The sequence below is a fragment of the Amia ocellicauda genome, chromosome 7 (genome assembly GCF_036373705.1).
Source record: "Amia ocellicauda isolate fAmiCal2 chromosome 7, fAmiCal2.hap1, whole genome shotgun sequence".
In the NCBI taxonomy this organism is placed as follows: domain Eukaryota; kingdom Metazoa; phylum Chordata; class Actinopteri; order Amiiformes; family Amiidae; genus Amia; species Amia ocellicauda.
Window position 1 is genome coordinate 12,387,368 of NC_089856.1, and position 12,018 is coordinate 12,399,385.

At 42.6% G+C, this 12,018-nt stretch overlaps 2 protein-coding genes across 2 annotated transcripts; both read right to left on the reverse strand.

The window, feature by feature from the left end:
- Positions 1–1,533: 1,533 nt before the first annotated feature.
- On the reverse strand, positions 1,534–4,190 carry LOC136752810 (tubulin alpha-1C chain). The gene is made up of 5 exons (XM_066708447.1): positions 4,134–4,190; positions 3,931–3,994; positions 3,310–3,532; positions 2,731–2,879; positions 1,534–2,603 (listed from the first exon to the last, which is right to left on the reverse strand). The coding sequence occupies exons 2-5, from the start codon at positions 3,931–3,933 to the stop codon at positions 1,626–1,628; spliced, it is 1,353 nt and encodes a 450-aa protein (XP_066564544.1). The 5' UTR covers positions 3,934–3,994; positions 4,134–4,190; the 3' UTR covers positions 1,534–1,625.
- A 2,964-nt stretch (positions 4,191–7,154) lies between these two features.
- On the reverse strand, positions 7,155–11,738 carry LOC136752811 (tubulin alpha chain-like). The gene is made up of 4 exons (XM_066708448.1): positions 11,696–11,738; positions 11,143–11,365; positions 8,753–8,901; positions 7,155–8,382 (listed from the first exon to the last, which is right to left on the reverse strand). The coding sequence occupies exons 1-4, from the start codon at positions 11,696–11,698 to the stop codon at positions 7,408–7,410; spliced, it is 1,350 nt and encodes a 449-aa protein (XP_066564545.1). The 5' UTR covers positions 11,699–11,738; the 3' UTR covers positions 7,155–7,407.
- Positions 11,739–12,018: the final 280 nt, after the last annotated feature.

Below are 12,018 nucleotides of genomic sequence, written 5' to 3' on the forward strand. Positions count from 1 at the left end.
GAGGTGCAGACAGAAATCCGGGATACGTACAGCGCAGCTCGGATTTAAACAAACTATTGTATAAAAATACAATAATATGTAATATGTGGGATGGAAGGTGCAGTATATAATAATTATATATGCAACCGAACAGGAGTCTCATGTTTTCTACCAAGGTATCTCCAAGGGTGAAAACGACAGAGTTCCTGTGTGCACATCCACCACGTACTGATTTAAGGGGCTGCATACTTAAGTAATCAGTACATTTGTAGTCTTATAAAATTAATTCATCCTCCTTTATTTAGAAGTTAAATTGGATTATTAGTCATTAAACATTAAAATTGTGTTAGTCAAGGCACTGTATATTAGGATATGATATGATATGGTTTTAAGCTACCCTGATATGCTCTTTATTTCTCATTTGATCAAATATGAGAGCAAAAATTACTGAGGGAAAAGATGCATGGATCAGGTAAGGAGGTCACGGTGTTGCTGGCGTTTAGAAGGTCATTGGCAGGTCATGGCAAGCGATCCATTCACCTCAAACACGGAGGACTATATTGCGACCATGGACTACCACAGCAGATATTTTGAATTAGACGAGCTTCACAGCACCACATCCACAACTATGATCCACAAACTGAAAACAGCCTTCATCAGACAAGGCATCGCCGAGACTTTAATATTGGATAATGGTCCCAGTTAGAACTCTGAGGAGTTTAAATCCATCACAAAAGCCAGAGTTTTCACTCTCTCGCGCTCACGCTCGCAAACACACAGTAATAGCCTTGCCGAGAAATCTGTTCAGATCACCACATCACTCATGGACAAAGGAAAAGCAAAGTACCACAACATTCTAGTTAACAACTTCAAATCACCAGCTCAGCTGTTGATGAGCCACAGACTTCACTCAATCCTACCCAGCACCAACAAGCAGCTGCAGCCTTGTAGCTGATGACCTCAGGAAGTGCATTCAAAACATTCAGACACCGCAACACCAAGAGATACTATGACAGGTCCGCCGTCAGCATTATTCTCATCTAAAGTGTACAAAACAATAGAGATGAAAAATAGAAACTGATAAAGAATGACAGCCATTAAAATGAGCGAGAAAACCTAAACGAAAAGCCAGACATAGAATATGAGCCAAGAACATCAGATGTAAAGGAGAATGTCCAAGTAGGTAGTACTTTGAGGCAGGGGCATAGGATTCATTTCAGAATTGGGAGTGACTACATCAATATTAAGGGTACATCTATTGAGCCAGGTATAGAATATGGAGGGGGATTGGAAATTTGACACGCAACAGCCCACACCTATGCTTTGAGATGGTTAAAATTATACAGGTCAGCTGGAGTTGCTAAAGATGGGTAGAGACCATAAAAAGGTGCATTCCTGTTCAACTTGAATGACAACTTCACATTAAAATATATAGGCAAGCTAGACGCTTGGGTCACCAACTGAGAATTAGAAGACTCTGTACCCATGCCATAGACTACAACGAGTGCAGCAGGAAAAATAAATAAATAAATAAAATAAAGGGATCGGCTCAAGTTCAAGCTGTGCATTTACTTTATTTTAGGATTTACAGTGCAATGTGCAGAACTTGTCACCGATACAAAACAAAAGCACAAGAAATACATGGTTTAATATTCTTCCTCATCCTCACACAGACCATCAGATGATTCAGCTCCCACTTCCTCGTAGTCCTTCTCCAAGGCAGCCATGTCTTCCCTGGCTTCAGAGAACTCACCCTCCTCCATCCCTTCTCCAACATACCAGTGGACAAAGGCCCTCTTGGCATACATCAGGTCAAACTTGTGGTCCAGACGGCTCCATGCCTCTGCAATGGCTGTGGTGTTGCTCAGCATGCAGACGGCTCTCTGGACTTTTGCTAGGTCCCCTCCAGGCACCACAGTTGGTGGCTGGTAATTAATACCCACCTTGAAACCAGTGGGACACCAGTCCACAAACTGGATGGAGCGCCTGGTTTTAATGCTGGCAATGGCTGCATTCACATCCTTTGGCACTACATCCCCACGGTACAGCAGACAGCAGGCCATATACTTTCCACGCCTGGGATCACACTTGACCATCTGGTTTGCAGGTTCAAAGCAAGCATTTGTGATCTCTGGTACAGAAAGCTGCTCATGATAAGCCCTCTCGGCAGATATAATGGGAGCGTATGTGACCAGAGGAAAGTGAATTCTGGGATAAGGCACCAAGTTGGTCTGAAATTCAGTGAGATCTACATTCAAGGCACCATCAAAGCGCAGAGAGGCAGTAATTGAGGAGACAATCTGTGCAATCAGCCGGTTCAGATTGGTGTAGGACGGACGCTCCACATCAAGGTTACGGTTGCAGATGTCAAAGATGGCTTCATTGTCCACCATGAAGGAGCAGTCCGAGTGCTCAAGGGTGGTGTGGGTGGTCAGGATGGAGTTGTAGGGCTCTACCACAGCAGTGGAGACCCGAGGAGCCGGGTAGACGGAAAACTCCAGCTTGGACTTCTTCCCATAATCCACTGACAGCCGTTCCATCAGCAAGGAAGTGAATCCAGAGCCAGTCCCTCCTCCGAAGCTGTGGAATACCAGAAATCCCTGGAGACCAGTGCACTGGTCAGCCTGGAGGGGGGGGAAACAGGGGAGATGCGAGAAGCTGCATTTATGATGCAATAGAACAATTGAATCAGTCTATGACACCATAACTGAAGATTTCCCATCAGCCACTGGGCTTCAATTAAGAACTTGCCATTTTTCCAATTCGGTCCAACACAGAATCAATGACCTCCTTGCCAATTGTATAGTGACCACGGGCATAGTTGTTGGCAGCATCCTCTTTTCCACTGATTAGCTGTTCTGGGTGGTACAGTTGGCGGGATCTTCCCGATCGGATTTCATCTGCAGAGAGAAGACCACATGTGTTGGCCTCACTTAATTGAGATCTGGGAGTTGAGGATACCTACCAGTTCCTTATTAAAAAAAATATATAGATTTACAAGAGTGGAGTAATTCAGGAAGTTTAACCATGTCCATTAAATTCCACTGGCATCTCTAAAATTGATTGAAGGTTTACTATAAGCCAGAAATCTTGAGTAACCCTTACTTCACAAATCATGGGCAGTCACCAGGTTTAATTTTCCATTATGGGGTCAACCCTCTTCAGTTTAAAATCTATACATGTGAAAGATTCTGCCACTAAAAAGGTAGGTCACCTGATCAAAGCTTCCCCATACCCTAACCAAAACACTCAAGTCAACTAAACACTTTACTATAGAGAGGGCTCAAACAACAAGTGCTGCATTATACTCCTGCTAGATTAAATCCTTACCTATAACAGTTGGCTCCAGGTCTATGAACACAGCTCTGGGCACATGTTTCCCAGCTCCCGTCTCACTAAAGAAAGTGCCAAAAGAGGAGTCCACTTGGTCCACAAGCTCCACACCATCCAGGGTTCCATCAGGCTTGAATCCATGTTCCAGACAGTACAGTTCCCAACATGCATTGCCCATCTGCACCCCTGCCTGGCCAATGTGGATGGAAATGCACTCCCTCTGCAGAGATGCAACACAGGCATGAAGATGTACACAAGCAAAACCTCATGCTTCATGCAAACTGCAGATTTAATACCATCGTGCTTAGTATGCTGCCACACATGCTTCAGATAAAGGATTCATCCATTAAGCCAGTGTAAATAAAAGGGTGGAAGTTTACATGAGATGCCAGGACAGGTTGTGGGCTCACACTCAAAATGCATACCAGATTCAAACTGGCTCATCTCAACAAACGCATGAATAGATTCCACTTTAAAACGTACTCTTAAATGGTTTTGGAAAAGATTACAATAGTTGTATACAAATCCAAGGTGAATCAACCACTAAAGTTTAGCCAACAACAGTCAATCTCAGAATTGTATAACATTCAAGTTTTATTTTAAGTTTTTAAAACGTACCATGATTGCCTCCAACACCCGATATCCAGCAAGTGCCCAGTATGATATGTTGCTAAAGCTGAACCTACAAATGAACCAAATGTAGAAGAAACCCTTCAACCTAAAACTTATATTTTAAAACAAAATCAATAACATGCAATAATGCCAGTAAACAACAACAACATTAAACTTGAGCATTAAAATGCTGAAAGACTTGTATTCACCTCAGATGCTACTGGATTGCAAACAAAGGAAAATGAAGGCCTTCATGGTCTCCCATATATACACCAGCTAGAGAGGCGTGGCCTGCTGGAGGTGTGTCCTTGAGGAAGAAAGGTGGAAAGACTCCACTACTCCTAGTGCTGCAGTCTTACGCTGTACTTGAGCCTGACCGTTCTTGACCATTGGGGGAATTGATACATTTATTGTTTTTAAGCTCCTGCCAGAAAAAGGTCACAAAGCAGTACATCAATTCAGTTCTCCTTTATTCCTTTTTTTTTAAATAATTCATTATTAAATATATCTTCTTTCATACTCTAATTCTAGCTGTTCTTTATAATGTTCAGCTACACAGATTGTAGTTATTACATGCAATACTCTGATCATGCTGTTTCATTGCGACAAATAACCCTGACAGATTTTGTTAGTATAGAACATATGTTATAAAGTTATTGATTGTAAATTTAAATCAGTATTTAAAAGTGAGATAGTGTTTTAGTCTTAGTGTAGCAGACACAAACTAGCTGCTAATGCTGCTGTTGTTGCTCAACTTACCACTGTTTTGCATAAATCACACTGTGGACGAAGGGTATATTAATCAAGGCTTTATTCAACAAGTGCGTCTGTTGTTTTAAAGAAAAATACAAAAAAGGAAAAGGAAAATAAAGGACAAATCAGAGCTTACCCCCCTTCTCATACCCAGCTTTGCTATGGAGAGCTTACTGGGTAATTTCTGCTTATGTGTGCTAATTCTTTAACACACAATCCTGTTTCTACACAGGATGATAGCTGACATTTCAGTGAAATTAAATAATTACTAAATAAACAACACATTACAAAACACAATCATTATATTTGCTGGTTCCTCAGTGAAGAAAGATCTAGATTTAGTCTAGGACCACAGTTGGAAAGTGCTGGTTTAATGGCTTACAGTTGATAGAGGTTGTTTTGCTTTACTACATCTTTACCATCCGTTCATATACATTTAAAATGAAGTTGAACATTAATATTGTAGTGACCTCAGGTTTTGAGGTCATTGTTGATATAAATAAGGGGTTTTAAACAAAACTGAGGCTTTATTCCTGAACTCAGAGGTACCTCAACTTTCCCTCCACTCAGTTCACCCACGACAAGATACTCAGGTGGACTCTGGTTAACTCTCCTACTCCAACAACCTGAGCAGCGCATCACTACCTCCTAATATACCCCCAGGTCATGTTGACCTTCCTCACTTCCCGCTGAATCTACTTTATGCTCTCTCCCTCTGGATGTCTCCTCGGCATGGCTCCAAGCAGCTGCTCTCTCTCAGGATGCCTCTTTGGTTTGGCTCCGAGCAGCTGCTCCCTTCCAATCAATGGCGTGATCATCTTTCCTCACACGTGTGGTTCATATCCATCTTTCTGACACCAAATGTAGTGACCTTGGCTTTTGAGGTCATGTTTGAAATAAAAGAAAGTAAAACAAAGGGTTTCAAAACAAAACTGAGACTTTATTTCTGGAATACAGAGGTACCTCAACTTTCCCTCCATTCTGGTCACTCACTCAGGTGCACTCTGGTGATCTCTCCTACTCCAACTTCCCAAGTGTCGTGTCACCACCCTCCAATGTACACCCGGGTGTACACCGCTCCAGAGATGGGGGAAGCCACACAACCCCTCTACCCAACAAACATCCCTGCCTAGCCCAACACAATAACACACATACGCATACACACACAAGCCAGGATCACTACAATATGTTGCCACTGGGTGCTACAGTAAAGAAACATCTTCACATATTATCTTTGGTGATGGGTAGGAGCAGGTAGACCCCATGGCAAAGTTCCAAGTGACAGTGAGCTTCTATAAGGATTATTAACAAAGGGCAGTCGGAAGTGAAGGGGTGCAGGGCATAGGCTAAGTCTGCTTCTTTAAAGAGATCAGGACCTCCAGGACTTTCAGGGCTGCCTGCCCAGGGGACCTCACTGACTGGGGACTGGGGACTGGGGACTGGGGATTATTCAACTTCCAGGATTGATTGGTCAGACTTAACCACCTGGTATAGGCTGCACAGAACAAACCGGAAGCTCTTTACATAGTAGGGCAATTTCCCTCCTATTTAGGGTACAGCATACATTTTTAAGTTGAAATGGTTCCGACATCACCGGTCTGCCCGCAAACTTTTTTCATGAACAAGTCTGCAGTTCTTCACCCCATCATCTGTATTTTGATTTAACATCCTGATGCACAATTAAAAGCATTTGTAAATCAACTAAATAAAAATCTATAATACACATTTTTAGTAGCACACTCATCCCTTCTTCAATTAAATAAAGAGCTCAGTTGGAACAAATACCAGTAGGGTAGGGGGTACTCCAGGGCAAGGGTTGGGAACCTCTGCTCTAAATCACACTGTAGTCATGTGAATTTTGCATGTTATGCTGGGATGTACAGATGTCCCATCCAGGATATATCCTACCTTGCATCCAGGAACTGCTAGTTTATGAGCTCATTGGATGGACAGATTTTCCACAACACAATTGAGACTAAATTGAAATGTTACAATGGTATATACTCAATGGAGTCAGATACTCAGACACGCATGCCCTCACCAAGTGGATTTGCTTCTGCTCCATTGACTTGTATTGTGGAAAAGCAAAAATCCTCCCAACAAATTATTAGCAGACCGAGGATGGGGTGGGGCAACTAAACGAGTAGAGTGCAGATGTAGCCACTAGAATTAGGGTTACTTCTTGGGCCGGGTTCTTAGGTTAGGGTTTATCTACCTATGTAACTCAATCCAGTTTAAATTTGAGTGCATTTTGAAAGGTTAGCATTTGCTAGGGCTGCAATTAGAGATATTACATAGAATTAACAATGCAAGGAGTTACTGTAAAGTTTAATTAATGCAATATTACTGTGCATCATAAATATGTAATTACACTGACCTGGAGCATGCAGGAATAAACCAAACCATGCCCCCTGCCACCCAAACCTAAAACTGCAAGGGATTCATTCATTTCAAATACAGTTATGCAGAGGCAATGCTTTACTTGCAGGGTCTTTTATTTGGAAAACATGTGCGATTAGGTGTAGAACTTTACAGGACTTGTTTTCTCAGTTTAAAAAGGTCATGCCTTTCAAAAAGTTTATATCGCACTGTAGAAAAACGGTCAAACATCAGATCAAATACAGCCCTCACAGCTTTCACGGTGCACTTACATTTGCAAACCAAAAGACATTCTAAATTAGAGTGAATACCTTTCTACCACCAACTATCAAGACAATACTTGGATGAGGCTTAATATTCATCCTCATCAGAACAATCATCTGCAGAAGAAGCTCCCACTTCCTCGTAGTCCTTCTCCAAGGCAGCCATGTCTTCCCTGGCTTCAGAGAACTCGCCCTCCTCCATCCCTTCTCCAACATACCAGTGGACAAAGGCCCTCTTGGCATACATCAGGTCAAACTTGTGGTCCAGACGGCTCCATGCCTCTGCAATGGCTGTGGTGTTGCTCAGCATGCAGACGGCTCTCTGGACTTTTGCTTGGTCCCCTCCAGGCACCACAGTTGGTGGCTGGTAATTAATACCCACCTTGAAACCCGTAGGACACCAGTCCACAAACTGGATGGAGCGCCTGGTTTTAATGCTGGCAATGGCCGCATTCACATCCTTTGGCACTACATCCCCACGGTACAGCAGACAGCAGGCCATATACTTTCCATGCCTGGGATCACACTTGACCATCTGGTTTGCAGGTTCAAAGCAAGCATTTGTGATCTCTGGTACAGAAAGCTGTTCATGGTAAGCCTTCTCAGCAGATATAATGGGAGCATACGTGACCAGAGGAAAGTGAATTCTGGGATAAGGCACCAAGTTGGTCTGAAACTCTGTAAGGTCAACATTCATGGCACCATCAAAGCGCAGAGAGGCAGTGGTGGATGACACAATCTGTGCAATCAGCCGGTTCAGATTGGTGTAGGACGGACGCTCCACATTAAGGTTACGGTTGCAGATGTCAAAGATGGCTTCATTGTCCACCATGAAGGAGCAGTCCGAGTGCTCAAGGGTGGTGTGGGTGGTCAGGATGGAGTTGTAGGGCTCTACCACAGCAGTGGAGACACGAGGAGCCGGGTAGATTGAGAACTCCAGCTTGGACTTCTTCCCATAATCCACCGACAGTCGTTCAGTCAGCAACGAAGTGAATCCAGAGCCAGTCCCTCCTCCAAAGCTGTGAAAAATCAGAAATCCCTGGAGACCAGTGCACTGGTCAGCCTGGGAAAGAGGCAAGACAGTTCAGCACTTAATTGTAAGGTCACGGAGAAAACTGAAGCCGTGGTAAAGGTAATTCAAAACCCATGGAAAAATAGAGTGAGCATGCTTAGAATTTAAATATGCAAAAGTACTTCCATAAAACCAACAACTGCATTATAAATGTAATGCGGAATCAGATTCGGCTTTCACACTGTTCCAATTGGGTATCACCAGTTGTGAAGATCAACTCCATTCACTGGAACTACCCTCTCTAACAATGTTAAGCCTTCCCCTTTTCCACAGAAGGAGAACATTCTACAGCTCAAATAGAGTGGTGGCAGAGCAGATACAAAATCAGGATGTGTGTATTTGGAGAAATACTATTATGTACCATTTTACGAATTCTTTCCATAACTGGATCGATCATCTCCTTGCCAATGGTGTAGTGTCCACGGGCATAGTTGTTGGCTGCATCCTCCTTTCCTGTGATGAGCTGCTCTGGGTGGTAGAGCTGCCGGTACTGTCCATTCCTCACCTCATCTGGAAAGAAAAGAATGATCAAATCAGACACCGGTTTAAGATACCACTCATTTATTGGACCTTTGGGGAGGCACCAATGAAGAGATTGTGTATACATGTTCTGAAATAAACATCACACCTCTTCTGAAAAACAAGGAAATCCTAACTTGGGCCACTGGTCTATTGTATATCCACATGCAACAAAATGCTTTTACTGTATGAAGCACAGAGAAGGACTGGCAGAATACACAGAAAAATGCATCGTAAAGCAAGACTTATTGCTCATCTGAAAAGTAATTTGGAACTTGGTTCAAGTGCTTGCTCCATGAATAATAAAAAAATAGATCTGATGAATGGTGTCTACCGTACAACACAAATGACATGTCCACAGGGCCGGCCCGCGGTACAGGCAGACTAGGCAGTTGCCTAGGGCCCCAGAATATCAAGGGGCCCATAACATGACATTTAAGGACAAGGCGGCACAAGGTAAAGGAATGTTACAGACCTTATTCATAAATTTATTTCAACTCATGGCTCACCGGTTGTGTCAAATGATGCTTGTGAGAGACCTCAATCCATTAAACACTAGCTATTCTTATTTTAAATTCAGTCACTTAAGCATAATAGTTGATGTTTAGGATCAAAACAAACATCTGACTTACACACATGGTGTCATTTCAACCCACTTGCTCAAGCAGACCAACCAAGGCATTTAATTGAGGTATACGGCAATACAAAAGGACAGGGTCAATCCCAAAAACACCAGTTAATGGTGTAAAAATTACTAAAACATTTTTTTTCCCCACATGTGCAAATGCTACTGTCCGAGATAATCGTACATCTTAAATCCCGAAAAAGCGCAATATAACTGGTCGGTTTATTGTGGGTTTCTAGGCAAAATAGGTTGCAGACGGATATTTCTAAGTTCATGGCAATGTGGATCACTCGTTTCCTGTTGTCTCTATATTGTTGTGGGTCTGTTGGGCACTGTTCAGTACTGTACATCGTGTTGTAATACAAACTTGTAATAAAACCCTTCTATTCACAGCCTCCTGCTCCGTCCGTAACATGAAAAACCACTCGGTAAGAATTAAAAGCATTAAACAAGCCACAATGCAAAAGACAAATTTGTCAGCTCGTCTCTAGTGCAATAGACTGAGACCATGTAAACCTTAGAGGAAGAATGAGGGGGAAATCTGTGACTTGAGCATAGTCTTCAAGGTCAAAACACACGTGTCAGGGATATGCATGCTAAATTTCTGGAAAATAGGATGGATACAAGCATGTTGCGGAGGAGTTTATGAAGACTGTCAGCAGAACTTTAACAGCAGTTTTGTGTGTTGTTTCCAAGCAGTGTAACTGAGGAATTAAATTATATATAAAGCAATTATCCAGCTCAATCAGATTAAGAAATTAATTTTTAAATGGTCTCTTTTGTGGTGGAGGGTCACATCAATTTGATAGCTAGCCTACAGCCAGTTGCCATCCAAATGATAATGGATGTAGTACATTAAGTAAATGTTCTAATAAGAGCCTTTTAGGGTTCCTGGGGTTGATACTGTGGAGGAACCCTTAAAGGTTCTTAGTAGAACATTTTACCAAGGTTCCCTGTAAACGATGATCTTTAAAGAACCTTAAATGGATCTTAAATCAACAGCGATCATGATGGAAAAATGGTTCTTAAATGATCCCTTGCGTTTACGACAGGCCTTGCGGTTCTTAAACGAACCCTTTAATGAAAATAAGCTCACAAAGTAGAACCCCTAAATAACCTGTTTGTTTTAGAGTGTAGTTAACTACTACAGTAGTTTGCCAGTTCTCAGCTAAAGATTTTTGATAGTATTGAATTTTGATTTTTAAATATGCACTATAGTATTTTCAGTATGGAGTATTTTTGGTGGGGATGTTATTTTACCTAAACTGTTAGTTATTGCTGTTATTTTAATGTGCACAGTACACTATTTACAGTTTTATTACTAAATGTATTAAACATACAGTGTATGTTGAAGTGCAATACATGTTCTGCGATGTGCCCCATTTAAAAGTTTATCTTAGTTTTACCTAAACATTTTCTCTCCGCCACCACTAAGATGGGCACCACTAAAATGTTTTTCAGCGAGGTGCGGGGCCCCACAATCAAATCTCGCCTATGGTCCCCAATAGGCTAGGGCTGGCCCTGCATGTCCATTGCAACTCCTTTCCAAAGCAACAAGCAACTCCAAGCCCCTCCTTGCCTCCCTGCCCGCGCTGCTGGTGTGTTACCGATGACTGTGGGCTCCAAGTCCACGAACACAGCCCGGGGGACGTGCTTGCCAGAGCCCGTCTCGCTGAAGAAGGTGGTGAAGGACGAGTCCACAATGGCGGGGCTGCTCGGGTCGGAGATGGTGCCGTCCGGCTTGATCCCGTGCTCCAGGCAGAACAGCTCCCAGCACGAGTTTCCAATCTGCACGCCCGCTTGCCCAACATGCACAGAAATACACTCCCTCTGCATTGAGCCCAACGAGACGAGATTAGCACCATCATGTCAGTGTAAAGCGTAGGGCTAAATGTAGGCGCTAGAACAATTCAGGATGTTTCAAGGGGATTTTACTCGAACAATCTTTTCAGCGCAGCTTTATGAAACCGCAACATGAGAATCACTATTTCGTAAAATACATGCAGGGCATCTCGCTTTTCATTTACGTGTTCATATACGTCCCCTCACAACCAAAACATATCAGAGGACACATCCATCCTTCCATCATATGTAGATTAAATCTGCCTACTGTTTAAATACCGATTCAAAGACATGCTTCTACCATAGTGCCATCCTTACCATAATCACTGCATTCAAGTCCAAATTGCAGAATACAGCTACAGGCTACTTTCCTCGGTTTTATAAATACCGCTCACCTGTAGCTGATTAGCAGATCACCTCTACAACCAATCGAGATGAAGACACTAATTATTAACTAGGTTTGTGACAAAAACATGTAACATTTGATACCATAACCATGCCTGTACCTTAAAACGTCAGTTTGTGACAGAGGAAGGTGGGAATGGACCGATGTTTTGAAAGGAAGCACAAAATATGACAGTGCTGACAGAATAAAACCAATTAAAAGCGAGGCAGTAGGTGATTTCTCCTACGTTAGAGCA